At 44.2% G+C, this 26,900-nt stretch overlaps 2 protein-coding genes across 4 annotated transcripts in view; one reads left to right on the forward strand and one right to left on the reverse strand.

Annotated features, from left to right (window-relative positions):
- Positions 1-11,432, forward strand: part of ERICH6B (glutamate rich 6B) — a 31,486-nt gene extending 20,054 nt beyond the window's left edge. For all 3 annotated transcript variants that reach the window (XM_081005518.1, XM_081005517.1, XM_081005519.1), the window contains 5 exons: positions 59-180; positions 2,901-2,989; positions 4,517-4,669; positions 8,460-8,688; positions 11,119-11,432. In XM_081005518.1, the coding sequence (XP_080861644.1) occupies positions 59-180; positions 2,901-2,989; positions 4,517-4,669; positions 8,460-8,688; positions 11,119-11,349 (824 nt within the window). In that variant the 3' untranslated portion in view covers positions 11,350-11,432. The remainder of the gene's footprint in view (positions 1-58; positions 181-2,900; positions 2,990-4,516; positions 4,670-8,459; positions 8,689-11,118) is intronic.
- A 373-nt stretch (positions 11,433-11,805) lies between these two features.
- The window catches only part of CHUK (component of inhibitor of nuclear factor kappa B kinase complex), a 28,697-nt gene continuing 13,602 nt past the window's right edge, over positions 11,806-26,900 (reverse strand). The window contains exons 11-21 of the mRNA XM_081005486.1: positions 26,353-26,455; positions 24,820-24,943; positions 24,074-24,225; positions 23,234-23,295; positions 22,929-23,038; positions 20,736-20,785; positions 20,009-20,105; positions 17,089-17,236; positions 15,871-16,007; positions 15,314-15,413; positions 11,806-12,984 (exon numbers count right to left, since the gene is read on the reverse strand). Coding sequence (XP_080861612.1) covers positions 12,958-12,984; positions 15,314-15,413; positions 15,871-16,007; positions 17,089-17,236; positions 20,009-20,105; positions 20,736-20,785; positions 22,929-23,038; positions 23,234-23,295; positions 24,074-24,225; positions 24,820-24,943; positions 26,353-26,455 — 1,110 coding nt within the window. The 3' untranslated portion in view covers positions 11,806-12,957. The remainder of the gene's footprint in view (positions 12,985-15,313; positions 15,414-15,870; positions 16,008-17,088; positions 17,237-20,008; positions 20,106-20,735; positions 20,786-22,928; positions 23,039-23,233; positions 23,296-24,073; positions 24,226-24,819; positions 24,944-26,352; positions 26,456-26,900) is intronic.

Genomic DNA, 26,900 nt, shown 5'->3' on the forward strand with positions numbered 1-26,900 from the left:
AGCGTTATATACTGAAATTCCAAATTGTTTGAATACTCTCCTCCTAAAACTGTTTCAGGTATGAAACTCAGATTCAAATTATCAGATTATCCACCCAAACCCAAAAAAGTCCGTAAGAAAGCTCCGGAGCCCAAGGAAATACTGACTTTAGATTTGGAGTTCAAAGCTGAACAGTTAAAGGTATGTGGTTATCCTAATTTATTGGGACTCTCTCGTGTACACCTCTTCCAAGTCCCTTTGTGATGCTCAATAAGCTCTGGGGCTCGTTTACTAGAGTAAGAACTTACTCAGCAAGTGGGCTGGGATTTGCTGTCCCTTGCCTTGCATTCAGTAGCCATCCCTTGTATAAGCTCGGAATAAAATAGATATACCCACAAGGTGGGGTGGAGTGGCCATAGGAAAGCACTGAGATGGGTTGGTATCCTGCCAAAGATTACGTACATAAATGTCGGTCATTTCAAGTGGCTGTAAAGATGCATTGGGAGAACGTTGGGTTTCCCCCAAATTGCTTGAAAATGTGGCTGTTTGCTGTGTCTGTCCGCCAATTTTCCAAATGGCAGCCAGAATGCACTTCGATGGGGTGAATCCTACTGATAGCTGCCCCCTGCCCCCTCCGTTTCCAATGTCAAGTGTGCATGAATGAGTTTGCAAGACGATTGTGTGGGGCTGTACCTACTGTTCCCCAGACCATGAGAAATCACAATCTTGCCTCCTTGCCCCTGTCCCTATGTCCCATGTTGTTGTTGTTTAGTCGTTTAGTCGTGTCCGACTCTTCGTGACCCCATGGACAAGAGCACGCCAGGCTCTCCTGTCTTCCACTGCCTCCCGCAGTTTGGTCAAACTCATGTCCGTAGCTTCAAGAACACTGTCCAACCATCTCGTCCTCTGTCGTCCCCTTCTCCTTGTGCCCTCTATCTTTCCCAACATCAGGGTCTTTTCCAGGGAGTCTTCTCTTCTCATGAGGTGGCCAAAGTCTTGGAGCCTCAGCTTCACGATCTGTCCTTCCAGTGAGCACTCAGGGCTGATTTCCTTCAGAATGGATAGGTTTGATCTTGTTGCAGTCCATGGGACTCTCAGCCCTTAGTATAACTTATCTCAAGAGAACTCCCTGAGGGAAAGCCCTTCTGGATCCCTGCCACCCTTTCCAATCCCTTTTCCTTTTGTGTTGTAGCTTTTCAGACTGTAAACCTGAGAGCAGGGTCTGCCTTATTCCAAATCTTTGTAAAAGGTAAAGGACCCCTGGACTGTTAAGTCCAGCCAAAGGTGACTATGGGGTTGTGGCGCTCATCCCCCCTTCAGGTTGAGGAAGCCGGCGTTTGTCCACAGACAGCTTTCCGGGTCATTTGGCCAGCATGACTAAACCGCTTCTGGCGCAACAGAACACCGTGACGGAAACTAGAGCGCATGGAAACACGTGTTTACCTTCCTGCCACAGTGGAACCTATTTATCTACTTGTGCTGGTGTGCTTTTGAACTGCTAGGTTGGCAGGAGCTGGGACAGAACAACAGGAGGTTACTCCGTCGCGAGGATTCGAACCGCTGACCTTCCGATCGGCAAGCCCAAGAGGCTCAGTGGTTTAGACCACAGCGCCACCCATGTCCCTAGGGAGACTCAAGACTCAGCAGGCAGTGGGCTGAGGCTCCAGCTGCCTCCTTATTCCTCACAGCAGCCAATCATGCTGCCTTGCAGATCACACACATCCTTGTGTTATCATAGTGCAGACACATAATGTCTGCCTAAGCGTGGTGGTCACATTCTTTACAACAGACATGGGCATCCTAGGAGGTCTTGAATGTCACTGGGGGAAGTGGTTGGGGGTTTCCTACCAGCAATAGCCAAGGTAGGCAGGCAAAGGAGATACCTTTTTTCTTTCTTTCCCTGCCCTCTTGTGCTGGTCCCGAGGGTTAACCGTGCGGCGAGGTCCGAGTCCAGTCCGAGGGCGTGGTATGGAGACTGCCCGTCAAGGCTGAAGCGGGCTCCAAGGCAAGGAGTCGGGTGAGGTCAGGAACTCTTGCAGGAGAGCAGGACAGGGTGCAGGCAGGAACTGGCTACCACCAATGTTGCTCCTGCAACCTGGGACTGAGGATGGCTGGCTTTTATCTGCCCCGAGGCATAGGGCAGCCCCGGTCCACAGGTGACTCGCCTCTCCTGGCCTGGAGGCGAGCACTCCTCCTGCGGGAACTCCTCCGCCTCTCTGCCCTGGGCCTCTGCAGCTCAGGAGAGGCTGGAGGGTTACTGGACCCAGAGGCAACCTCAGCTTCCCCTGACGGGGCTGAGAGTGGCAATGCAGGCAATGGGTCCTCCATCACCTCAGGAGCCAGAGCAGACTCAGCTGGTGCCTGCACCTGAGGATCCGGCACAGGTGAGGACCCTTCAGGCTCAAGCCCCAGCCCCGGCTCAGCTGGGTCTGGAGGCGGGGACTCCTGTGCAGGCTGGGATTCCTCAGGTTCAGCCTCCGAGTCCGAATCCCAGGCCATCACACCTCTCTCCCCTTCATTCATCCCCACATCCATATCTCCCTCCCTTCATCCATCCATTCGCAACACACACCCAGCAGCAGCACCCCGTCTTCTGAGCACCCTAATCCAGCCAGCTACTCTTTTCTTCTCTACAACTGCCTACCTTTGGCTCTTCTCGTTAGATAACACAAGCAGGCAACTTACACACGTGTTTGTTCAGCGTTGAACTTCAACTTGTCTATGCTCTGGTGGCCTCCAGGCTAGATTGCTGCAATACATTGTCCACAGGGCTGCCCTTGAAGACTGTTCAGGCACTACAGCTGATGCAGAGAGCATACAAAAGAATTTCCAGAATTATTTCCACTGGCTACCAATGAGTTTCCAGAATTGATAAATAACCATGCTCTTATCTTCTCCCTTTTCTCCCGCTTTCCCTTTAGATTTGCCATTCTACCAAGCCTGTGAAAAGATATTATTCTGATGGGAAGATATTCTATCTACTTTTCCCAGATGGAACTGGCCAAGTTTAATATCCGACAATAACAATCATAAAGCCAGATTAAGAATGGTTGACGCCTTTGGAGCTGTACAAAGTTGCCAGTAAGGTGGGGTGGGGTGGGGATGGGGAGATGTGCTGCTGTTTACAGTACAAAAAAGGCATCCAGTAGGCTATAGGACACTACGGTTCCTTCTGCATATTCCCAACACCCATGTGAGGTAGCTTAGGCTGAGAGTTTACGACTGACCCAAGACACAGTGAGCAAACACAGTCCATTAAAATGTGAAACTGGATTCACGGCTCCCACCTGCTACAGGTGTGTGGGTGTCTACAACGTTCTGAAGATTCACCTGCATAATTTTCTGTATGTGCATCCGCACAGAGATCACAATGAACGAGAAACTGTCTCAGGCATATCATAGAAGGTAGCCTTTTTGGATTATTTGAAAAAATATATTTAGCAACCAAATGAAACTGCAGGCAGGGTTTGAAATGTGAGCAACAGGAAGAAATGATAATATATGAAATAGAGGAATACATATATTAGATGAAATTTGTGATGTAATAGAGCAGGGGTCGGCAAACTAAGGCCCGGGGCCGGATCCGGCCCAGTTGCCTTCTGGATCCGGCCCGTGGATGGTCTGGGAATCACCGCGTGGATCGGCATGGGGATTCTGTTTGTTCGGGCTCCGCCATTTTTTTTCTGCGCCAATCCATTCCCCCCTCTCCCTCACACACACCGCGGTGGCGCCTCCTCCCTCCCTCCTCCTGGCTTCTCCCTGCCCTGCCTAGAGGAGGAAGGGGGCTGGGCTGAGCGCCATTTTAAGCACCCCCTCTCCGGAACCAGCCCTTTTGCATCTCTCATCGTCCCTCTGCCGCTGCCATCGACAGCCCCTGCTGCTCGCAAGGCAGAGGGACGATGTGTCCTTTTATTTAAAATGCATCTGTGGGATCTTTGTGGGGTCTGCCTGGCAGGCTGTGTCATTTTATTTTTATTTAAAATGCATCTATTGGGATCTTTGTGGGGCCATTCCCCCCCCCCAAAAAAATATAGTCCCCACCCACAAGGTATGAGGGACAGTGGACCGGCCCCCTGCTGAAAATGTTTGCTGATCCCTGTAACAGTGGAATATGCATTTGGTGAAAATTGTGATATTTTGCAGTATATAAAAGGGATGGGTATAAAAACAGCATGGAAAAGAAGGTGGGAAGTCAAAATTATAAGAGAAATGTGTAACAAATTGAAATTATCTGCTTAAAGTTATGAAAATCTAATGAAAATCTTTAATGTTTTAAAAAAGAGAGAATCCTTTCGGGAAGGAACAAAGTCTCTTAGTAAACCAAAAACATTGTGACATCTTGACTCAAGGGATCGCACCGAAAGAATTCAACCCTCTGAGACTCTGGGGGTGGAAAATGTGTTTACTAGTAAGTCCGTAGGTAATTTATACGTAACAAGCTTTGAGTGAAGAATATTAACAAAGCAAAAAACGTTTGCAAAATTAAAAAGGAAACGCCAATGTGAAAATACTCTTTTTTTCCTTAGCTATTAATCAGTTACCCATCAGGTAATGTCGCTATCCTCATTAGCTACGTAAAAGAATTTCAGTTCACATACATCGTTCTACAGGACAACCTGTCATACGAAATGCAGGCCTGCTTTGCAAATCAGGGCTTTGCAGTATGCTACCACCGTAACGGGAAGATCTGGTAAGTGGAAAGGAAGCATTCAGACATTTTTCTATGAAATCGGGGAAAGTCTAGGCCACAGGTAGGCAAACTAAGGCCTGGGGGGCTGGACCCGGCCCAATCGCCTTCTAAATCTGGCCCGCAGACGGTCCAGGAATCAGCGTGTTTTTACATGAGCAGAATGTGTGCTTTTTAAAAAAATGCATCTCTGGGTTATTTGTGGGGCATAGGAATTAATTCATCCCCCCCAAAAAAATTTAGCCCGGCCCCCCACAAGGTCTGAGGAACAGTGGACCGGCCCCCTGCTGAAAAATTTGCTGACCCTTGGTCTAGGCCAGGGCTTCCCAAAACTACCGTATTTTTCGCTCTAAAAGACGCACCAGACCACAAGACGCACCTAGTTTTTGGAGGAGGAAAACAAGGAAAAAAAATATTCTGAATCTCAGAAGCCACAACAGCAAGAGGAATCGCTGCGGAGTGAAAGCAGCAATCCCTCTTGCTGTTCTGGCTTCTGGGATAGCTGCACAGCCTGCATTCGCTCCGTAAGACGCGCACACATTTCCCCTTACTTTTTAGGAGGGAAAAAGTGAGTCTAATAGAGCAAAAAATACGGTGTGTTTGGACTACAATTCCCACCATCCCTGACCACTGGTCCTGCTAGCTAGGGATGATGGGACTTGTAGTCCCAAAAAACAGCTGGTGGCCCAAGTTTGGGAAACCCCGGTCTAGGTTTTTGTAGGATAACTTATTTAACTCTAATGGCCTAAGCTGGGAAAAGGCGTTCCTGGCTACCGTTGATCCCTTTGCTTGAATAGGCAGCGCTTAGTCCAGAAAAGCTTCCAAACTGCCAATGTGGTCCTTCAGGTGGGATGCAGCCCTGTCCAGAACAAGTAGCACTTCCGTGCCCTGGACCCTGTTCCCTTATCGCAGTACCTTCTTTTTCAGAATTAATCTTCAGTTTGTTCATCTTAATCCATCACCAAACTGCTTGCAGGCAGCTTAGTTCAGGAGTTGTACAGCCTCCCCGGGATTTGTACGTAGAAAACAGAGGATAAATGCCTGCATGCAGACATTTTTTAAATGTTAAGTGGGTTTCACCTATGCAGCCCCATCAGCGGAAGCCATGCAAAAGGACTTTCATTCATGCAATGGGACTTCTCCCCCCCCTTCCCCTGCCCTGCCCAAAATTGGCTTGGGTCTGTGCACACAGAGAACCCCCAAAGCACAGGGCAAGGAGAGGGGAGCGGTATTCCTTCCTTCATGAAAGATTGTCTCCACTCCCGTCGTTCAGCCCAGACACCGAAGTCCAGCACCGATGGCCTTCTGGTAGTTCCCTCCCTGTGAGAAGTGGTTACAGGGAACCAGGCAGAGAGCCTTCTCAGTGGTGGCACCCTCCCTGTGGAATGCCCTCCTGTCAGGTGTCAAGGAGATAACCATACAACTTTTAGAAGACATCTGAAGGCAGCCCTATTTAGGGAAGTTTTTAATATTTAATGTTTTATTGTGTTTTTATATTTGTAGCTGGGGCAACCCAGTCAGATGGGTGGGGTATAAATATTTATTATTATTATTATTATTATTATTATTTGCTTGCGCAGACAGAATGTTTGTAATAGCATGACACTGTATTCCACCCAGTGTATGCTAGCAAAGTTGTGAGGCAGCGAAAAGTTTGTACAGTTGTACCTCAAATGGAATCCATTCCAGAAGTCCGTTCAACTTCCAAAACATTCGGAAACCAAGGCGTGGCTTCCAATTGGCTGCAGGAAGCTCCTGCAGCTAATCGGAACCCACCTCGGACATTCGGGTTCCAAAGAACGTTCGCAAACTGGAACACTCACAATGTTCGACTTGCAAGGCTTCCAAGGTATGACTTGGAAATAAAATATATTGAGTGGATACATTGCGGCAGTTGATGTACAGTGAGAAACATAGTAAAGGTAAAGGGACCGCTGACCATTAGGTCCAGTCGTGGCCGACTCTGGGGCTGCGGCGCTCATTTCGCTTTATTGGCCGAGGGAGCCGGCGTACAGCTTCCGGGTTATGTGGCCAGCATGACTAAGTCACTTCTGGCGAACCAGAGCAGCGCACGGAAACACAGTTTACCTTCCCGCCAGAGCAGTACCTATTTATCTACTTGCACTTTCGTGTGCTTTCGAACTGCTAGGTTGGCAGGAGCAGGGACCGAGCAACGGGAGTTCACCCCGTCGCGGGGATTCAAACTGCCGACCTTCTGATCGGCAAGTCCTAGGCTCTGTGGTTTAACCCACAGCGCCACCCGCGTCCCTGTGAGAAACATACACTGTACCTATTAATAAGGTATATTGGAGAGAATAGGCTTGCCTTCTGTTCTGCTGCCTCTCACAGATTGCAAAACCTTCCTTTTGGAGATTGATTAGAGACAGGGGAGAAGCGAATGCTTTAAAACTACACTTTTAACCAGCTCAAAGCCATTACATGTCTCCTCCTTTGTCTCCTGCCAAAGGATTCAGTCCTTGCTATTTTCTGTCCAGCAATAACACTCAGGATGAAACGGTAAAATCGGCTATGATTAAATGGGCACAAGACGTTGGACATAACATTATGTTTGCTGACTGGGAACAGTTGTGGACCACAGGTATGAAATTTACGGCATGTAATGCCTTAAGAGAGAATATTATGAAAATGATATACAGGTGGTACATAACCCCAGTCAAGCTTGCAAAAATCTATCATTTGCCCGATAATAAATGTTGGAAATGTAAAGAAACTGAAGGTACATTTTTTCACCTTTGGTGGACGTGCCCAAAGATTAAGACTTTCTGGGAAATGATATATAATGAATTAAAAAAGGTTTTCAAATATACCTTCCCTAAGAAACCAGAGGCCTTTCTCCTGGGCATGGTCGGCCAAATGGTGATAAAAAAGGATAGAACTTTCTTAATGTATGCAACAACAGCAGCAAGAATACTCATCGCAAAGTATTGGAAGACACAAGAACTTCCCACGCTGGAGGAATGGCAGATGAAACTGATGGACTATATGGAACTGGCGGAAATGACTGGTAGAATCCGTGACCAGGGAGAAGAGTCAGTGGAGGAAGATTGGAAGAAATTCAAAGATTATCTACAGAAACACTGCAAAATTAAAGAATGCTAGAGTGATGTTGGATTGAAAATAAGTGGTTTCCGGCTGTACAGGATTTAAAGTTATAGTTAGACTAAGATTAAAGATTAGGATTAAAGAAGTTTACGGAAATGGAAATTTGGTATTTAAGAGGTAAAATTTAAATGCTATATTACATTAAGATTAAAGGTTGGGATTAAAAAAGTGGAAAAGAAATTGCTGGACAAACAATTTGGACTGGAATACAAAAGAGGGAGGTATGAGGAGGTCCAGAAAATAAGTAAATTTAAAAACGGAAATGAAAAGGTGATATTGTTTTTAATTGTTCTGTTGCTTTTTTTGTTTTTTGTTCTCTGTGTTTTTTTTTTCTTCTTCTGTGGATTATGTATTGTGTATTTGTGTATTTCTTTTTTATGTTTTTCTGTTTAATCTTTTACTGAAACCTTAATAAAAATCATTAAAAAATAAAAATAAAAAAAAAATAAACGACAACCCCCAAAACTTTTAAGATCATAGGCCAGCTTAAATCCTCGCAGAGAGGACTGCCTTCGGGAACGGGATAAGGTAGGGTTCAACAAACCCTCAAACTGTGGGACTAATGTGTTCTAAAGTGGTTGTTGAGTTTTGCACTTGTTGTTCCTCCATTAGAAATCAAAGGGTTTATTCCAATGTCTTTTGTTTCATTCCCTCCCCGCCCCCCAAACAGGTTGAATCTAGACCTCTGCTTTGGCTCGTACTTTGACCGGAAGGGAGTTAGGAAGAAACACTGGAATTGGTGGGACAAGAGCAGCCACATCCATGTACCTCCTTTCCAACCCATCTACATTCAATTGAATGTTTACATCCAGGTTAAAATTGAAGCCCAGGACCAGATTTTCCTAACATTTACTAATAATCACGACTGCCTTCAACTGAATGTGGGTGCCAAGCTGAAAGTGAGTGCCTGTGGCATTCTCATTCACACGCCTGTGGCGGGGAATCTTAAGCTGTGCTCTCTCTGTTTGTCAGAAATGTTTGCCAACTTTCGCTGAACTTCAAATGTGGCTCGTGAACTGAAATCCAAAGAATTTTAGCAACGAGCCACTATAACAAAGGCGGCATTTTTCCATCTCCGCCAAGCTAAGCAGTGGGCTCCTTACCTCTCTCGCCCTGACCTTGCCACTGTGATCCACGCGACGGTCACCTCCAGACTGGATTATTGTAACTCGCTCTACGTAGGGCTGCCCTTGAGACTGACCCAGAAACTCCAGCGGGTGCAGAATGCTGCGGCGAGACTCCTTACGAGGTCTTCGCTGCGAGATCACATTCATCCGGTGCTATACCAGCTGCACTGGCTCCCGGTGGAGTACAGGATCAGGTTTAAGGTGCTGGTTTTAACCTTTAAAGCCCTATACGGCCTAGGACCCTCGTACGTATGGGACCGCCTCTCCTGGTATGCCCCACAGAGAAACTTACGGTCTTCAAATAAAAACATCTTGAAGGTCCCAGGCCACAGAGAAGTTAGGCTGGCCTCAACTAGAGCCAGGGCTTTTTCGGCCGTGGCTCCGATCTGGTGGAACACTGTGTCACAAGAGACCAGGGCCCTGCAGGACTTGACATCTTTCCGCAGGGCCTGCAAGACAGAGCTGTTCCACCAGGCCTTTGGCCAGGGCACAGCCTGACTCCCTCCCTCGGCAATCTTCGCGGAGCTCTGGCCCAATGGTTGCCAGTGGCTTGAATTAATTAATTAATTAATTTTATAATGAATGATTTTAGAGTGTTGTTTATGCTGTACTTTTGTACTGTTTTATTGTTGTTAGCCGCCCTGCGCCCGGCTTCGGCTGGGGAGGGCGGGATATAAATAAAATTTATTATTATTATTATTATTATTATTATTTTGGAGTTTAGCAAAAGTTGGCTAAAAAGCACCCCTCTTTAAGACTGTGCAAGTTCATAACTGGAGGTAGAACCCACCCCTTCCTTTTAACAAAAACCCAATACTTTTATATAGATACGATAAAAACACAGGAGGAGGGGAGGGAAAAATAGAGAAGATAAAATAAATAAAAATCAAAAAGATGGTAAAAGGGAAAAATAGAAAAATACGATTCAGATTTTTTTTTAAATGCTTCCCTAAGTAAAAGCTTTACATAAGAAAGTAAGAATTTTCTTACCATATGTTCCTCTTCTTGGGAAAAGCAGTAGGTATTGTAGATGTTTCAGTATTACCCTCTAACCGGGAAAGGAGGCGAGGAAAGGCACTGCTAGCTAAACAACTTCACTGAGAGTTAATCCAGAAGGTGGAATAAGGTGGATGGATATTAAGCCTAACCTAACTCAAGGGTTTGTGGTGGGGATAACATAGGAGGGAAAGAGACCCATGAATGTCATTTTGGGCTCCTTACAGGAAAGGTGGAATGGATACGGATGTGATACTGATAAATAAGGAATAATCAAAATATGAAATCTCTCTCCAGCCTGCCTGCCTCTGTTTTTTTAACTGGGGGAAGGGAGCCAGGTGTAGACTCAAGAAAAAAAGCCCAAGCTAAATTAGTAAATTAGACGCAAACTGGATATTCAGGCCTCCAAACATTGAACTTTATATGTAAGTCCCTAGTCCTTTCTAGGCAGGGAAGTGCATGTTGCAAGTAAAAAAGGCTTAAATCCTTCTTCCTTGTCATAAGCCAGGACTGGACTGAAGAAAAGAGGAGCTGCTCCTTTGTGCAGCTGTATCACATGCTGCCTTTCCTTACCCAGAATGTCATCCTGGTTAAACATGAATGTCCCTCCAGCTGAAGCTGGCACTGAAACCAGATCCAAAGCTTCTAAACTCTCTTGCACTGAACCGGACCTTGCATTTCTAGCAAAGGAGACCCGGAAAGCACCTTCATACTTGCAGCCTTTACTCAAAATTATGATGAAGGCTGACATGACAAAATATATCTAGCCCTTTTACATCACATTCTGTACTTATGACTTTCATAAGCGAACAGAGGAATCTCCATTCAGAATCTTCCCCCTCTTTTAGAACCGTACAAGGCTCTCAATCCAGGAGTGTTTCCAGAACAAAATACAGTCGTACCCCCACTTACGTTTCTCTCCGATTATGTAAACTTCGGGATCGTAAGCGGCAAACCTGGCAGGATATTTCCGGGTTTTTGCCACGCGCGCATACGCAAAGCGGTAGAGTGCTTCTACCGCTGAGCTTGTGTGCACAGAAGCGGTCTCTCCAGTTGCGAAAACCTCGGGATCCGGCCAGACCTTTGGAATGGATCCTGTCCGCAACTGGAAGTACCACTGTATAGTAGTGGACTCTGCCTAGAATCTCTATGTAAGTACAGTCTTGGTTTTTCCAGTTTGTGGATCTTAAATTTGGATTTTTGTAGCCGAAAGATCCAGACATGCTGAAGTTTCTTCGGAGACCTGCATCCTCAGGACAGCTAGTTGGCTCCGAGATTCTACTGATAAGAAGGCTCTTAGCCAGCATGCAGAATCTACTGAAAGAGCTGTGTCGCGTTCCACCTGAAGAAACCAAATACTTCTATTTCCTCGTGTCAGACATGTATGACCATGTACATCGCCGACAGAAAATGAGAATTCGATCTATACAAAGATGACTGCATACCTGTTAGTTAGGGACGGCTGCTGAGCTACTTCCACGTTAAAACAAGTAAACTTGACTTCAGTCATTGTAAGTTTACCCTGTTTGCTGTAGTGTGTACCAAGTTCTGTACAAAACACATCTGAGATTGTAAAAACATGTACAAGTTGGATAACCTGTTCAACTGTCTGGGTAATCGTACAATTTGAATTACCGTATTTTTTGCTCTATAAGACTCACTTTTCCCCTCCTAAAAAGTAATGGGAAATGTGTGCGCATCTTATGGAGTGAATGCAGGCTGTGCAGCTATCCCAGAAGCCAGAACAGCAAGAGGGATTGCTGATTTCGCTGAGCAGCGATCCCTCTTGCTGTTCTGGCTTCTGGGATTCAGAATATTTTTTTTCTTATTTTCCTCCTCCAAAAACTAGGTGCGTCTTATGGTCTGGTGCATCCTGTAGAGCGAAAAATACAGTATATAGGTAGAAACATTTATTTGCTGGCATGGGGGAACAGAGAGTTGCAAAGAGAACAGTGGTCCGGTGCCTTGTCACAGGACTCTATTTCTGAAAAACACACCTATGTGTAAGTATTTGAAATAAGTTGTAGTTTTCATAATAAACTTAGGGGTGACTTCCAGAAATAAAAGGGGTAATACCGGCCCCCAAACTGTTGATTTTTCCAAAAGGGCAGCTTTCTTCCAAAGGTATACTGGACAACTGTTATATGTTGTTACAGTTCCAACGCAATGACAAAAGAGCCAGCAAAACCCACTGCTGATTAGGATCATTTTATTCATATTTTTTTTTTACATTTGTAACCCACCCTAGTTAGGTTGAAGTCAGGTAATACAAAAAGCAACATATTTAAAAATAGATTATATATAATCAAAATATTCCATGTTACAGGGATGGTGGACCTGTGGCCCTTCACATACGATGTTGGACTACAACTCCCATCTTCTCAAACAATTGGCTAGGACTGAAGGGGTTGGAAATACATCTGAAGGGCAATAGATTCCCCACCCATGCTGAAAGAATATCAATCATTTTTTTAGGAACCAGAGAGAAAAGGGGGAACCAATTCATGAACCATGTTACAAACTATTTACAGACTTTTCCATGTCTTCTCTCTAGTTCCTGCCTTAGTAGAATTCAGTAACTACATGTAGGGCAATTTGTATCATTTCTTTGTACAGTTCATTACATTGCACTGTATGTCCCCATGACTCCATCAGGACTATACATCTTAGTGTGAAAAGCAGGGGCAGCCAACTTTCCGAGAAATCCCAGCAGGAATGGACAAATATAGCATGGCAACGTCTGACAAGGTCTCAATTAATTAAAGAGAAAGAGGAATTCTGAAGATAATCAGCAGACCTTGATGTCTGTTGCAAAAGGGTGTAAGGCCGCTGACTGACTACAGCAGCTGCAGGACTCTATTAGAGAGTTGGAGCCACTCAAACCTGGATTTAGAAGAACGATTTAGCGGGTATGAAAATGCCATCCTCAACTGCAAGGTTCTCAGGCAGTGGCAGTTGCATTTAGGAGGTGATCATAAATCCAGGACGGGACAGATGCGCACAGAGCACACCTGCGGATTCTCCAAGTTCTGTTCACACACTCAGCTAATTTAGCCAATTCCAATCGAGACTCTGCAAAAGAAAGCAGGACAACAATCAACTGTGCTCCCTTGTATAAAGCAGTGAGCAAGAGCAAGATGAGCAAGGGACACAAACTGATAACCGAGGAGGCTTCTCAGGTTGTCTTTTAACATGGAGGCTGCATTCTGACTCCCTCCCATAACACTGACCCTGGGGCTTGCGAAGGGAAATATAATTTCAGACATTTTGCAGCTTTGTGGAGGAGGGGGTTGGTTTGTGTTTTAATTAGAGGCTGTTCTTTACCGGAGTCTCAAAAGGTCAGTCCAGAAAACCAACAGAACACGGCCTAGCCTTTTGGTGACAACATGAAAAAAAGGAGTTATTCCCCTGAAGACAAACCATTAGCATGAAAAATGTTAAGAGGGGATAATATATGAAAACGCCTAATGGAAGTTTTGTGGCACTTTCAAGGGTAGTCTCCACCAGCAAAACCAGGCTGATAATAAAGGTGTATGATTGGGGTTTATCTTGGGGTTATTGAAGTGTTTGACCCCAATTAACCCCATGCTCCAGACTTGGGACTCATTAACAAACCCAGAGTATGCTATGAGTAAAACAAACTGCTCACCCTCCAGAGAGGTAGCTGTGCCTGTCTATGGAAGCAAACACAACTTAGAAGCTTGGTCACCTTAAAGACCAACAGATTTATTATGGGATACATACTAGTCATCATCAATGCATGCCCAAATAAACCTGCTGGTGTTTAAGGTATCTCTGTTGTGGCTGCTTACCCAAAACTGAAATTCAAGTGGTCATGTGTGCAGTCATGCCCCTTTCTAGAACTCATAGCAAGGGAAGTGATGCTCAACTCACTCTCCCTAAAGGGCGAAATTTCAACTAACACTTTCTTTGTGAGCAACCAGTGCTGGACTGACACCCCAGGTATCTGCATCTTGCAGCTAAAGTAAAGGTAAAGGGACCCCTGACCATTAGGCCCAGTCGTGACCGACTCTGGGGTTGCGGCACTCATCTCGCTTTATTGGCTGAGGGAGCCGGCGTACAGCTTCCGGGTCATGTGGCCAGCATGACTAAGCCGCTTCTGGCGAACCAGAGCACTGCACGGAAACGGCGTTTGCCTTCCCGCCAGAGTGGTACCTATGTATCTACTTGCACTTTGATGTGCTTTCGAACTGCTAGGTTGGCAGGAGCTGGGACCGAGCAACAGGAGCTCACCCCGTCGAGGGGATTCGAACCGCCAACCTTCTGATCGGCAAGTCCTAGGCTCTGTGGTTTAACCCACAGCGCCACCCGCGTCCTAACATTAGCTACTATTAGCTAAAAGTGCTCCACCCATGTTGTAGAAACGCAGTTTCTTATTAGATGAAAGAATTTGGGATTCCCATTCTCTAACACGGTAGCAAACAAGGGCAATTCTAGGAAAAAAGGTCACACTCAAATTCTCTCGAGGTACTTGGATTCGGACATTAACCCCTTGGCAACTGAGCTTGCCTGAACTAAAAGTCCCCCTCCTTGGCCATTTAGCCCTTCTCAATTTAGAAAGTAATCTAAGGTATTTTATCAGTCTGATGGAAATCACCCGATAAATTTGTCGCCCTCTTGGAAAGCTATCCAAACCAAAACTGAAGAGAGCCATTAGTGAAATTCAGACGTGGAAGAAAATCGAGTGACACATACATTCCCTTACATAAATGAACACAGTGCAAAATATACTGAGACAGTTGTGGAGTTGAAGCATGAATGGTATGCTTGGAAGGTCTGTGACTAACAGAGGGAGGGAAGGGATGTGTGGACGGGGAGTCACATCTGTTGAGTGCCCTCAAACACAGTGCTGAAATGTGGCTACAGGGAATAGGATGAGCAGTGGAAGATCTGTGTTTTTACTATTCCTGCCCTCCTTCTCCCATGATAGATCTCTCTGTTCTACCACACAGCCCACTCAACAGATGCCTCTCTTCTTCTTTTTTTTGCTGATTTTCACAAAGTGAAAATGTTAACCTTTTGGAGCAAGTGCACTGAGCAAGCAACTGGAGAGTTCTGAGTATTTAAAGATTATTAACAAAATGCTGCGAGCAGGGAAAGGAAATTAATGGCCCATCTCCTCTCCCAATCCTCAGCCGACAGGACTAAAACTGAAAAGTTATCTGAAATTTCAAGAGGATTCCAAACTCACTCCCAAATTTTACCACCCTTGCACAAAACTGAAAGAGCCACTTCAGCTTAGCTCAAGCTGTATTGAAAAGGCTACAGAAGAACTTCTCCCTATCTTTCAGGGGTAGAAGGCAGAAAAGTCTTTGCTGCTCATTTTGCAAAAGGTTCTTCTTATTCAAAATCAACACCAAGTGAAGCACCCTAGACTTACCATCATGCTGTTACTCTGGTCACGTTTTGCTTCTTGTATAATAGTGCTAAAATTGTCGAGGTAGCTTAGATTTTCTTCTATCAAATGTGCAAATGGTGGCCTGAAAAGGAAAATCAGGATTATCCCAACTGAGTGGTCACAGTTTGGTAAATGCCACATTTTATGTAGAATGTTTTGACCAGGAGTAAGCCCTCTCACTTCCTGCCAACCTAGCAGTTCGAAAGCACGTCAAAGTGCAAGTAGTTAAATAGGTACCGCTCTGGCGGGAAGGTCAAGAGCGTTTCCGTGCGCTGCTCTGGTTCTCCAGAAGCGGCTTAGTCATGCTGGCCACATGACCTGGAAGCTGTACGCCGGCTCCCTCGGCCAGTAAAGCGAGATGAGCACCGCAACTCCAGTCGGCCACAACTGGACCTAATGGTCAGGGGTCCCTTTACCTTTACCTAAGCCCTCTCACTATTATTCAGTATCATAATTTCTAGTGGAAGTGGAGCGTAAGTGGCTAAAATTTAACCATGGCTGTAAAGAGCAAACAAATTGCTAATTTCCATTAGGCTTACACATTCCTAGATGTTTCCATAGAAGAAAGAGGTTGAACCGCATTTCCTGGTGATGTCTGCGAGAGCAATGCAGGCACCGAGGATGTAATTGTGCCATCCACGTTGGAACTAACAGGAGATTTGGCAGAACTCTGGGTCTACAAAAAGAGAAGAAAAAAGAATTCCCAGTTTTCAGATCCAGAATTTTCAGATTCATCCAACTGTTGACTTTCAGCAAAGTATTCACATCCTAAGTGGTAACGGCAGTTACATATAATACGTAAGTAGTATGCCTATGGTATGCAAGTCTACAGAAATAATAGCACTGATCTAAATAGTTGTAAATTTATAATCTCCGAGGCCCAAAGATATGAGGCACATAGGACAATACACTATGTGGTACAAAGGAAAGTGCAAATCTGTCCATGGTTCCCCCCCCATACATTGTAATGTCTGAAATTGCATTTTGTTTGTCTAGCCAGCATACAATGCAGCTATGACATTTAATAATAATAATAATAATTTTTATTTATACCCCGCCCTCCCCAGCCAAGGCCGGGCTCAGAGCGGCTTACAAGCAATAATAAAAATAAGTTGAATGACTACAACTTAAAAATGAAATTAAAATACAACATTAAAATATTGAAACATTAAAATATTAAAATGTAGCCTCATCGCAGGGGAGAAGGAAAAGAAAAAAGAAAGAGGGAGGGAATCAAATTGGCTCCAAGCCAAAGGCCAGCCGGAACAACTCTGTCTTACAGGCCCGGCGGAAAGAAACCAGATCCTGCAGGGCCCTGGTCTCATGAGGCAGAGAGTTCCACCAGGCCGGAGCCAGTGTTGAAAAGGCCCTGGTTCTGGTTGAAGCTAATCTAACTTCCTTAGGGCCCGGGACCACCAGGGTGTTGCTGTTTATGGACCTTGAGGCTCTCCGTGGGGCATACCAGGAAGAAAACACCTGAAGAGAAAACCAATACAAATGTTTTTGGCAATTTGCTTGGAGACCAGCTGTCCTATTGCCACCAATCCAACAGGCAACAAGCAAATATTTCTTCCTATAAATCTAGCGGTGAGACCTATACTGCGATTATGAATTCTTTCCCTGGAATAAATCCCATGTCATTTTTCAACTTCAGCACAATGCACTTCTAGATATACAGTTATCTGTAACATCATGTTTAATCGGTTGAAAAAGGATGTCTTCTTAACGCTTCTGAAATCAAGAGGGCAAACCCTTACGCAAGCAATTTTCAGCAAATGCCAGATTTCCCGCTGCCTTTTCGCCTGCATCTGCATTACTGAATTGTCAGCCTCTTTGATATTATTCAGAGCCACTTCAATCTTTGGAAGCAAATCAATAATCTTCTGTTTACTACCCAACAGTTTGCTGTGATGGAAAAAGAAAAGAAAAAAGATGTTGGGCATCAATTTTTTGTCATCTGGACAACAGAAACAAAATGAATATAAGCTTTTTGGAAATTACTGCAGAAAGATACAATATGCATTTCATGTGTTGCCAGGATCCTGTGGTTCAGAGCTTCAGAAGCTGCATCATCAGTACAGTGGTACCTCTGGTTACGTACTTAATTCGTTCCGGAGGTCCGTTCTTAACCTGAAACTGTTCTTAACCTGAAGCACCACTTTAGCTAATGGGACCTCCCGCTGCCGCCGCACCACCGGAGCACGATTTCTGTTCTCATCCTGAAGCAAAGTTCTTAACCCGAGGTATTATTTCTGGGATCGCGGAGTCTGTAACCTGAAGCGTATGTAACCCGAGGTACCACTGTACCCAGAAGCCCCAAGGATATGTGTTGATCTTAACGTATAAATGAGCAGAAAAGGGACCAAAACGGTAACATTTAAACCTGCTTTTCAAAAGTACACAGCAAATACAACATGCACAAGATTTAATACAAGCCAGAAAACAACAAGCTGGCATTGAAGTTTCCTGGAAAAAACCACAGGAAAGCACTGCTGGTCTGCTGCTTTCCTACCAGCAACACACAACTCCTCTTTGCCTACTGGTCCCACTCAATATCCCCCCCTCCCCTCGCAGTCCCCTTGACTCCTGCTTTTTTCAGCACTATTTTCTTCCTCTGTTCCTTTTACCTAGGTTTCTGCCTCCCTAATCCATCACCCTCCCAAATCACAAATTCTCTGGCTGTTTCACCATCTTACCTTTAGCCCCTTAGGATAACACCCGTTACTCACACGGAGAGCAAAAGTATGGAGAACTAGGAGATGCCACGTGATCAGAACACCAGATCACGCAAATCTCCTACTTTTCAGCAGACATGTGCATTCTCACCACAGCCGCCGTGCAAGGTTTCCATTGCCATCCAATTATATTAGGGTGTTTTGATCAGAACGCCATAGCTATGTTTTTATGGAATTGCAATCAATGAAATGACATTTTACCGGCTCAATAAAATACCATTTCACCTATTCTGCCCATGCACTCTATGGCTTTACTATCAGTTTGCGTTTCTGATGTGTAGTTCTTTCCTATTCTAATTAACTCTGTGTGAAAGAAGCAAGCAGAAGGTTCATGATGTTTGGGTTCTTCTTTCAGAGAAGCTGAGTACAGCTAGTTTAAACTGGCTATCTTATCTCTTTCTGTCAAGGTCATGCTGACTATAAAAAGTAGGGCCAGGAGCCTAGGTTTCACCTTTCTCATTCTGTCTCTTTTCCTTCCGGTGTGGTGTTCTCTATACAGATAGCGTTAAGGTTTAGTCTTATTGTAAGTTCCTGTACGTTTAAGTTAAGTCTGCTGCAACTGGTTTTCTTATGGACAGTGCCAATCCTGAATATATTGGATTTGTGACCATTATGCTCATTTGCCTTCAGTGGCAGTAAAGTTCAGCTGGATGAAATATAATTGCCTCTGGTCTATTTTTTGGGAATCCTGCAACATGTTTAAATTGTTACTCTGATAACTATAAGCTGGAATCTGCTTTGGATCAATATTGAGTAGAATTTCTATGACATTTACAACTTCCCAATAACAATTAAAAGTTTTAATGTAAAGTTATAAATGGTTCAGATCCTACCTTAAAGCAGGGTTGGCTAACATGGGTCCTCCAGAGGTTAGATTTCAACTTCTATAATCACAGCCACTAGGCCAGGCATAGTCAAATTTAGCCCTCCAGCTGTTTTGGGACTACAGTTCCCATCATCCCTGACCACTGGTCCTGTTAGCTAGGGACGATGGGAGTTGTAGTCCCAAAACAGCTGGAGGGCCAAGTTTGGCCATGTCTGCACTAGGCATTCTAGCAGAGACCAATGATAGTCTGGACAGCCAGAGATTAGCCACCCCTGACTATTCCTCATTGTCAGGAGTACACAGATATATTTTTTCCTCACAACCAGGATACAGTGGTACCTCAGGTTGCATACGCTTCAGGTTACAGACTCCGCTAACTCAGAAATAGTACCTTGGGTTAAGAACTTTGCTTCAGGATGAGAACAGAAATTGTGCTCCAGTGGCACGGCGGCAGCGGGAGGCCCTATTAGCTAAAGCGGTGCTTCAGGTTAAGAACAGTTTCAGGTTAAGAACGGACCTCCAGAACAAATTAAGTACTGTATTTTTTGCTCTATAAGACTCACTTTTTCCCTCCTAAAAAGTAAGGGGAAATGTGTGTGCGTCTTATTGAGTGAATGCAGGCTGCGCAGCTATCCCAGAAGCCAGAACAGCAAGAGGGATTGCTGATTTCGCTGCGCAGCGATCCCTCTTGCTGTTCTGGCTTCTGAGATTCAGAATATTTTTTTCTTGTTTTCCTCCTCCAAAAACTTGTGGTCTGGTGCATCTTATAGAGCGAAAAATACGGTACTTAACCCGAGGTACCACTGTATTTACAGGAAACAATTTAAGATAAACAAAACAAAACTAGAAACAGGCCTCTATGTACCTTTTTGAGACTTATTTGTACACATCCAGCCTTTCTTCCCTTCAAAACTGAAAACAATGTAAACAACTATTTAAAGTTAACACTAAGGGACAGAAATAAAATCAATGAAAAGGGTGACTATAGAGTGGACACATCTTAAACTCAGCACAAGCCTAACATGCCTCATGGGCTATCAATATATGTTTGCTTAGTCAAACATCAGATTGGAATGAAGATGCGGGAATCTGCAGAAAGAGGGATGCACGTTGTACCTAAGATGTTTGAAGAGTTCCTTGAGCACGCGATCTTGAGTGTGAACTGTATGGACTATGATCTTCACCATCTCTGTGCTGTCACTGTAGGAATGATCTGAAAGGGATACCTGTCACGTGATCAGTACAGTGCTCCTCTTAAAAGCCATTAAAAAAACAAACCACCAGATAAACATCGAAAAACATTGACAAGAAGAAAAACCGATTTAAACATTTCCCATTACTAAACGCTGGTTAGTTGTTCAGGACAAGTCTGAAATAGCAGGCTTGATAAACATAGCTAGAATATTTTGTAATCTCACAAACCTTTCATTTCTAATGGTTGCTTCATGCCTCCCTCTTTTTCTTTTGCAATGAGTTTCACAGACCATTTAAAAAAACTGCAGAAGTGATGTATTAGGTGGCAAAAAGATGGAAACTCATAATTAATGCTACAGGAATGGGCAGCAAAAAGTCTACATATTCTAAATTCTTACCCTCTAACAGAGATCCGTTAGAAATGATCATATAAACTTAGAAAAGAATAAAAAAAACATGCAAGGCATGTAAGCAATTCAGTTGCTCACTTCTGCTTTTTCTAATCTGTTAAATTTAACATTCCAGAATGTTCCTGGGCTTGCTTAACATCCTTTGCCAACGACCTCTGTCCAGATCAGCACTTGCCTGCCTTACTGTTCTTTGCAAAACCTCCCATTTAACACAAAGTGTTCTGGAGCCATTTCCATACCTGGAGGTCTTGGTTTTAATTGCTTGTAGAGTTCTATAGCTCTTTGCTCACTGTAAAAAGATAAAAATTGTAAGCACAGTTTCCTCTCCTTTCTTTTTTCTTTTTTTTTTTTGCTATCAATTATGGCATTTCCAGAAATGAAATTGGTTTAGCCAATCAATCAATTGGTGTCACAGTGTAAAAGCTTTGAGTAAAAGCTACCATGTATTTTTTTTAACCTGGTAGAAAGTAACGGCAGCTAATTCGCAGCAAGTTATTTTGACTCGCTGTTTGGGGTCTGGATCTGTTACGCACACAAAATCCTGTCCTCGTTTTCAAACTTGTTTTTATCCTTCTTCTTTTGTAAGTCACTTTTGGTTTCATTTTTTGGGGGAAATCAACTAATGAACAGTAGGAAACATTTTCATCTTAAGCAAGATAGATGGGCAATTCCTACACATACAGGTCTCTCTGCAAGAAGACCCAATCTTCTCTCCAGTTTTCATGGTCAAAACTGGCTCTAAATAAATCACAACACAAGATCATCCAGGACTTTCATTACTATATGACTGCCTAGAAAAATGACAACCAGCCAGTCAATTTTGTGCACCAGAGATCCAGAATGAACCAACTGCTGAAGTCTTGACACATTTGTGTGAATTCACACAATGTGCAACTGAGACCCACGACAGGTATCTAAGAAGGGTCAAGGAAATACTGGGTTCATCTATTAGATAGCAACTGTTTTAGGGCGTCATGTGGTTAATCACAATACAGTCATACCTCGGGTTACAGACGCTTCAGGTTGTGTTTTTTCGGGTTATGGACCACCAAAACCTGGAAGTACCAGAACTGGTTACTTGCGGGTTTCAGTGGCTGTGCATGTGCAGAAGCGCTAAATCGCGCTTTATGCATGCGCAGAAGCGCTGAATCGCAACCTGTGTGTGTGCAGATGTGCCGCTGCGGGTTGCAAACGTGCATCCCGCACGGATCACGTTCGCAACCCGAGCATCCACTGTACCCTAGAAAAGTTACACACTCCAGTAGGCACTTTAGCATAGTGGAAAACGGCACTGATGTCAAACTGACAACTTGAGTGTTCAAAAGTCAATACAGTGGTACCTCGGGTTACGAACTTAATTCGTTCCGGAGGTCCGTTCTTAACCCGAAACCGTTCTTAACATGAGGCGTGCTTTCACTAATGGGGCCTCCCACTGCCGCTGTGCAAAGTTTGTAATTTGAGGTACTGCTTCTAGGTTAGTGGAGTTTGTAACCCGAGGTGTTTGTAACCCGAGGTACCACTGTACTCAGGACTCTCATACTTCCAACTCTTAAATTGTTGCCCAATATTCTAAAAACAGATTTAAATATGTCTTTGATCTGCAAGATCTGAGGGCTGTATCCAACAAAGTTGTTCTGTTTGCACAAGGACTTCAATTTGCTCTGCAGGGCTGGGGGGAAATCCAGAACAGATCTGGAAGGCAGGCAGAGGGAAGTAGGGGTTCCATTGCACAAGTTATACCCACAAACATTAGATATAACGCTGAGCAATTGGCTCAGGATTGCAAAATTTGTGAGAACTAATAATGAACAAAGTCTAGCAGCCATGTATTGTTGAGCAACTGAAAGGGAACATCTTCCTTGCTTTTTAAAATCGCAGGCAAGCAGCAAAACAATTAATGACTTGGCTGTTCATCACACCCAGTTGGTGGACTCAATCCTTGATGGGTTTTCACTGTCCAGAAACTGAACGCATGTTGTTTTTTTTAGTGCAAGTAGGGAGAAGCAACTCTCTCAGGCTTCTTTCCAGACCTTAAGTTCCCTACATATACAAGGATATTTGCTCTATGCCAAAATTATAGTATTATTTTAAACAATGTTTTTTTCTAAAAAAAAATGTTTAGGGGTACTCTCATTCTGACTCAAGAAAATCACCATTTTATAGTTCAAATCGGGAAAAATACAGTAAATGGGCAAAGATTCACAAAATGTTTAGGGGTATGTGTACCCCTGCGTACCCCCAGAAAAAAGCCCTGATTTTAAATACATATACTATTATTAGCCATCTAGGCCCTGAAGAGTGGAGAGACTATAAAAAAAATCCCTACACTAATACAATGCAAAAGAATAAGATACTAACAAATAATGGAACACCTTAAACTTGTTAGCCTGCAAAAAATTACAAATGCCTATGAGAATAGCTTCTTTTCTTACAGATTCTCCATGAGTTCACCCTGACGTCGTGCATGGGGACTCCTCTGCAATTCTACAATCTCTGTGTGCAAAGCCATGATCTGCTCATCCAGGTAGCCAATATCTCCAGCCTGAAAACAAGAGAGAATTCTATACACTGGGAAGTATCTCGAGGGAGTTTCTCCTCCCACTTTTGATAGGAAAGTGTGTGCGTGTGCACACTGACGGTGGCGATTACTATGTGGTGGTAAGATTCTGCTGTGGTGAGGCAGACTGAAAGCCCTGGTTAATCACTGCACATTTGACAGCATTTTCATCTTCCATACCTGTTCACACTGCAAGGCCTTTTCTTCCATTTCTTTCCAGGCTTTCAGCATCTTTTCTGAGGCTTAAAGAAACGTATTTGGGTTAATTTAAAGCAGCAGCATGCGCTGAAAATAAACAGCCTTTATTTTTAAAAACATGCACATTTTGAAGTGGTGATGCTGATGAATTTCAAAAATCAGGGAAAATCAGATCCCCTTTTGAAAAACCTTGGCCAACTTATGAGCTCAAGCCTGGACCTGGCTCACAATGGGTTTCCCTGCCAGGCTTGGATGGCGACAACTACAAGGCTTTGCTTGTCACCAGCCATTTCTCTCTGCCACTGGCTCCCTCCTACTTTATAAGGCGAAATATGCTCTGAATAAGGAGGACTAGGAGAGGGCAGGAGGCAAGCTCCCCTGAATTTGGTCTAGCTGAATTTGGAAAGGTTATAGGAAGTAACGCAGCATTGCAGCCACAGTTGTGGGGTGGGGCATCCTTGTACAGATGGGTCTCAAAAGCAGACCTATCCTATAGTTAAGAGCTAGCCTGCCCATAAGGCACCTGTCTCAAGCGGTGGACGTCCCACCACTTCCACAGCAGAGAGGGAGGCATTCTGATGCATAGCACTCCACTTCTCTTCCGTGCTCCCGGGTGAATAAGCCAAGCGGCAACTCTCTGAGGAGCTCCATGGCTCCCACTGAGTTCAGTGAGAGCTGGGGCGCAGTGGCAGCAGAAGTGGGGAGGGGATCACAGCGGGGCAGGAGGCGGCAATTCCATTTTGCCTTAGGTGGCGAAACGGGACGGGACGCCCCTTCCTATTGCTAATGCGGTCCTGAGCACCAGCTCCTCCAAACACTTACATATCCCGTATGTCATCTGATCACTGTATTTCTCCAAGTCAAGGTGGATGCTCTGCTGAAAGAATTTCAGCTTTGCTTTCAGCTGCTGAGATGCTGACACCATGTTGTTTTTCATCTTGGTTAAATTGGCATTGTACCTAAGAAGACTCAGCCTAGACAAGCCAAACAAAGCAGGTGTTAGCAATTGCTTCATGGTGCGGAGAATTTCTATTGTGTCTGCATGGAGCTTTAAGAAGTCCACATCCTGGGTGTCAGGTGTGGACTTCAGGTGGCTCCCCCAGGCCTATCTACACAGCCAGCAGGACTCTCCTAGGGTTACACCTCCTTTTCCCAGCCCTTACACTGGCCCTGCTCAGTGCTTTGGCCTGGCTGAAATGTGCCCATGAATACCTCTTTCTTGCCCATCACTGACATGCAACCCCCAGAAAATGAACCATAAGTGAATATGGGAGTGAGGCTGAAAAAAGTTGTAGGGGTATTCAAAGCATGAGGTCCTTGTCTGTCTCGTCTTATTGCTTACTGCTCTGCTTCAGTCCCCCCACAAAATCTTATGCCATCAGGAAGCCACTATAATTCTGTTGTTAATAAACACTCACCATGCCCTGTATCCCATATGGATTTCACAGACACAAAGAAGTAAACTCTACATTTTTTTGAAAAAACAAAGCTATGATTTTTTGGGTACCCTGAACACACACTTGCTACCCTTTCCCCCGCTGATCTCGATTACTGAATCGCTGGCTTACATTGCAGCTCTTTGACCTTGGAACAGCCGGCTGTAATCTTCTTTTAGTCCAATGATGTAATGCACAGCTTCAGCCCATATCTTACGAAGCTGCACAATGGGCAGCTGAATTTTGCTCTCTTGCACTGTGCAAGGAAGGAAACATAACAGCCATCACTACTGAAAACATTAAGATCTGTAATATAAAAAGCTACCAGTGCATATTTATTAGAGGCAACCCAGAACCAGAACAGTTATAATGTTTAACTGTCTAAACAAGAGACATTTTCGAACTGCACTTAAAAAGAACACCTGAAATCTAACACACCACCATATCAAATGGAATACAGTGGTACCTCAGGTTACATACGCTTCAGGTTACATATGCTTCAGGTTACAGACTCTGCTAACCCAGAAATAGTGCTTCAGGTTAAGAACAGAAATCGTGCTCCAGCAGCGTGGTGGCAGCAGGAGGCCCAATTAGCTAAAGTGGTGCTTCAGGTTAAGAACAGACCTCTGGAATGAATTGAGTACTTAACCCGAGGTACCACTGTAGTACAGCAAAACATGAGATTGAGTTCTTCTGATGATTCTGGCTTGTGGGGATGTCTAGGCTGGTCCCTCCACTGGACTGATCAAACTGCACAATAAAATTGGTGTTGTAATGTTTAAAACAAAGATTGGAGTTTTCCATGGGACTCATAAAGCAGGAAATTGTGGGAAAGCAAGAGTGGGACTCAGCAGCTATGTTGCTCTTCCAGACCTGATTCTTCAAGTACAGGGAATAGAGTTTTAATTGCTATGGAAGACTTTCCATCCGTTTCATACACAAATGGAATATTCCCTTCTACCTTGAAAAAAGCTATCACTACATAGGACAGGGAAGCTTTGCTCTTCTTGTTTCTAGACTGCCTTCACTGAGGAGAAAGCTGCCTGAGTTGCTGCTAGCGCAACTCGCAAAGGTACAAAGGAACAAGAAGACTCTCAATCCCACCCACTGAGGGATGAAACAAGAAGGGAAATGACTAGCTAGATTTCGTACCAAAAGAAAAGGTTGGTGGGGCAAGGATGAGGGTAAAACTCTTGCACCTAAATAACAGACCGTGATAAAAATGAACAAAAACATGGGAAGTCCAAAAACATATGGCATAATTGGTTTGTTCTCGTAAGAATGTCTTATTAATGGTCTGAAGTTCCTCATAAAACTTTATCAAGCTAGGTGTGATTAGTTGGATTTCAAACATTGTATTTGGCAATTAACGCACACAAAAATGTCTACTATAACAATTAATGCTTCAAAAATCCTAACCAAGGAAATGCAAGGAAGTCACCTCTGAATACACTGCTCTTGCAACTATTATGGGCTGAATTTGTGAAACAAATGACCATTGTGTTCCCCTTACAGTAATGGCATCATGAAATATATTAGCTGCACTGCGTCACAGCAGATACAGAACAATTAGTCCTCCTAAATAGTATTTTATTGCTACTGCTCTGAAAGTTATGTCCCTGCTCATAACAACTAATAATCAGGTCTGAACTGCAATATACTTACCAATATAATTTACACAGTCAGACAGACTCCTAGAAGCAAAGGGGCCTTCGTAGATAGTTTTGCTTTTATCAAACAAGTAAACCATGTAGCTATCCCAGCCTCTCTGCCAAGGAGAAAAGAGAAACAAACAAGTCAAGAATTCCCACAGAAACCTTGAATAAGCAGCTGTAATTCAGAGAACCATGATTACACACTTAAGACAAAAAAAGGAGGCGGCCACCCCAGGCACAAGTCAACTGTGCAAAACTACATGGATTGTGTTAAATTGTTGTGCAAGCAAAAGTTGCTCCTAGCACAACAAGACCATCCTTGTTCCCCCCCCCCCCAGCTCACACGCCCCAGACTACTCCCAAATTTGCTCTGGATGGGCAGATTTAGGGCGCACACAGAAGGAAAAGGTTCTGCCCCACAAGGAAAATCCATGTGCTGACAGAACCGACTGTAGGCAGGATTCACAAATTGCATGGAGTTGGACTAGATGACCCTCAGAGTCCCTTCCAACTCTACAATTCTAATATTCTGCTGAACATGACTCTTTGAGTCTGAAT

This window comes from Podarcis pityusensis (assembly GCF_964106645.2).
Source record: "Podarcis pityusensis genome assembly, chromosome: 5".
Lineage (NCBI taxonomy): Eukaryota > Metazoa > Chordata > Lepidosauria > Squamata > Lacertidae > Podarcis > Podarcis pityusensis.